Source organism: Theobroma umbraticum, unplaced genomic scaffold, assembly GCF_002168275.2.
Source record: "Theobroma umbraticum cultivar Fairchild unplaced genomic scaffold, ASM216827v3 scaffold_20.0, whole genome shotgun sequence".
NCBI lineage: Eukaryota > Viridiplantae > Streptophyta > Magnoliopsida > Malvales > Malvaceae > Theobroma > Theobroma umbraticum.
In genome coordinates this window covers 2,109,921-2,113,268 of record NW_018397266.1, presented here as the reverse complement: position 1 = coordinate 2,113,268, position 3,348 = coordinate 2,109,921, and the positions used below count along the sequence as shown (strand labels likewise).

At 36.5% G+C, this 3,348-nt stretch overlaps 1 protein-coding gene across 1 annotated transcript in view; it reads right to left on the bottom strand.

The window, feature by feature from the left end:
- Positions 1 to 3,348, bottom strand: part of LOC110423454 (uncharacterized) — a 14,748-nt gene that overhangs the window by 2,163 nt on the left and 9,237 nt on the right. The window contains 7 exon segments of the mRNA XM_089784725.1: positions 21 to 620; positions 1,312 to 1,848; positions 1,968 to 2,320; positions 2,529 to 2,745; positions 2,835 to 2,874; positions 2,877 to 3,074; positions 3,312 to 3,348. The exon segment at positions 3,312 to 3,348 is cut by the window's right edge and continues 165 nt beyond it. Of these exon segments, the coding sequence (XP_089640851.1) occupies positions 21 to 620; positions 1,312 to 1,848; positions 1,968 to 2,320; positions 2,529 to 2,745; positions 2,835 to 2,874; positions 2,877 to 3,074; positions 3,312 to 3,348 (1,982 nt within the window).

Genomic DNA, 3,348 nt, shown 5'->3' with positions numbered 1-3,348 from the left:
CCATTATGTCACCCTCATACCTTTCATTTTGAAGTCGACGATGAAGATCAATCACAAGATCAGCCATATCAAAATCACCGTTTTCTCTTTTCACTTTTTCGTAATCTTGATAAATATCATATATCGTCTGTCTCTCATGTCCACTTAAGATAGACACCCTACCCTCAGATAGTTTCACATAATCCTCCTCATTGAGTCTGCCATCACAAGAATCCCCTGACCTCAAGCCACCTTTTATATGAGACATTATCTCTGTGAAGACTCTGGATGAGTCAAGGCTTTTTGTCAGCTTATCATTAAAATGGGGCCAATAAGTTGAACAAAACTTTTCGTAATTGACCTCCCTTGTTCTTATAAAGTTTTGTCAGAAAATTGGTGCATCCTCAACTTCCCAATTTGTTATTGATAGCTCCCTAGCATTATTGAATTTCTCAAAGAAAGACTTACCGATTGTTCCATCAAGCATTATCAGAAACTTTTGTAAAGTTATAACGAGAGGGTATGCCTTAGGAAGAATATCAACAAATGAATCCGGAATATCCTTGAATTGTGCTGCACCATCAATATCGTCCACATCTTCCAGGGCACTCTCTTGAGAATAATCTCCCCCGCTGGCAAACCTGTATGTTTAACAAGGCTTGTGACACTGGGAAAAAGGAAAAAAACCCTCCATGCAGCTGAATAAAGTACCCTGAGTTGAGTATTACATTAACAAGTTGATCAAATTAATTTACATGAGAAGTCAGAACCAAAATAATCACCTTCGAATTATTAATAAAATTGCGACTTGTTTGTAAATAAGAAAAAGAGTGCAACTTGCAACACTCTTGCAACCATCTATGATCACAGACATAAAAAGAACCTTTGAACTTTACCATTTAGAAGCAGAAACCATTATTCATTGAGGACATACACACGTAGACAAAAGACTATCAAAGGTCTGAAAAATAAATAGTCAGGAAAACACTTTGCAGACTTATAAACAGTAGAGGTCCTTACTCAATTAGAAATGCTATGACTTATAAGATGCAATTATGCAGTTCTTGCTCTAAAGCTTGAGAAACTTGCAAGTCCATGAAAAATTGACTTATTTTAGATGAAAAAAAATTAAAAAAAGACTTGCCAGCATTTTAGATGTAAATCTTCTCAAAGATTTTATTGTTTCAAACTTCTGAAAAATTGCACATGAAAGATTATCAGCTTTTTGTGGTGAGACAATGAAGTCATCATTTGATTTATTTTTATGCCAATTGTAAACTCAAAGTTTTATACTACAACGAAGCTATCGTTTCAACTCATTATCCAACGCACCTTTTCAATTGAAGAACATGATGTTTCACAGCATAACAAAGTTTAGGACTGACTGTTACAAAAAGCTGGCGCAGTACAGTTGCTTCAGTCCCTCCAATACCACCCATGATTCTGTTTGCCCGACAGACTTCATAAGAGTTATTTGTGCCGACTTCATCCAAATTTTCGGTAGCTAAATGGTGTAATTGCTCTTTCTTAAACAACTTCATGGTTAAGACAGTAGTCTTCCCAGTGCCTGACCTTCCTAGTATAAAACTGCTTCTTTGGAATTGAATTATATCGAGTTCCTGGTCTGTCACCTCAAATAGGAGTTCTAGTTCTCTCCCATCCTGATCAGAAAGAAGGTGGTTCACAACACCTGATGATAAAGAGTAGAATTTCATCAACAGCAAGCCCTCACTCACTTTCGAGTTCTCTACATAACATCTACCATCTGAAGCACTGCCATTTGAAGTGTTCTCCCTTTCATCTTGGCTTAGCGTCTTGTACCTGACAATATCAAATGAGGTTGTCCAAATTTTGGGAACTTCCAAATACCTAGATATGATAAAAAAAGGTAAAACAATGTAGGAGTTTTAAAATGATTGCATAACATTCATATTCAAGAAAGGAACATTTAATATTTACAAGTTAGTAATATCATTATGGTCACATACCCCTCCAGATATTTCTCATTGCAATGACTGATAAAATCATTAGTATACATTTTGAAGATGCCATCAAGGCGTTTAACCAGTCTGCCAATATCCTCTAACGGCAAAAGATCCCAAGCCTTCAACACCTGAGTGTACCTATGCTTCTTCACTACATCAATGGAGCAGACAACATAAAGATGTTCAACCTTGAATTGTTTCAAGACCATAGAAGAGCTTTCACAAATTAAATCCACATTTCTCTTCTTAGGTCGCCAGCCACTGGAAAGTTTTAGTAGAAGGTTTAAAACGGATTTCTTGGTCTGGAGAGATTTCAGCTTCCCAAATGAAATTCTAAAGTAATCGCTGAAAAGAACCTGAAGCCATGGGAAACAAAAAGAAAATAATTTTTACCACTTACTATAAACAATCTCCAATGGAGTCTCATTAACTAAAATATACTGATAAAAAAAGGTTGCCAGAATGTAAGATAACATAAGTTTTCATGTCAAATGTACAAACTTCAAATATAAATTAATACCGACAACTTGATAGAAGCAAGTTTTAGCAGTGTAAGTTACATACCTTCCACCTAGCACTTTTGAAAAGAACACTGTCGCCATTAAGCAAGTCATCAAGTTGATTTAGATCTTTCATGGCATCTAGAATTGCGTTTGCCAATTCCTCGTTTTCATCAGCATTAAAAAAACAATATCGCGCCTTTGCATCATGAACTAAAGCCTCCCAAGCAGATTCACTTTTGGCCAGTGTTCCTCCATTCCCCAAAATCCAGAGGCTGTGCCTGAGAAGGCATTGAAAACCCAGTAACAGATTGCAACTATTCAGAGAATTGCAAAAACTGAAGGGAAACAAGTTAATCTAAGGAAATACCTAGCCCTTGTTAGAGCAACATTAGCTCTTTGAGGATTGCACCTGAACTATTTGATCTCACAGTTGATATTATTATAATATCTTCTTCACCACCCTGGAACCCATCAACTGACTTCACTTTCACTGCCAAGCCGTCAATTTTCTCATACTTCCCGCCAAGTTTCTCCTGAATTGCAACAACCTGAGCAGTATAGGGGGATATTATACCAACACTGAGCTTCTCTCTTGAGCCAACCCACGCTGTATGCAAAAGCAACAAATACAAGTCAATCTAATAATACAAGAAGAATGCCTCTGATTTGAAAATGAAGACAGTAGAAAAAGCCTCTTCAGCACTCAAAGTGAACGATCTCCTTAAAGGCTAATGCCAATCACTAGAAGTCAAAAGGCATAAGCCAGTTAATTGATAAATTCCAGCTTTAAGTGAAAAAATATCTCAAAAAAAAAATATTAACAAATTAAGCTTGTTATAAGTACCTTTGTACAGAGTTTGCACCAACCTCTGCACAACAGC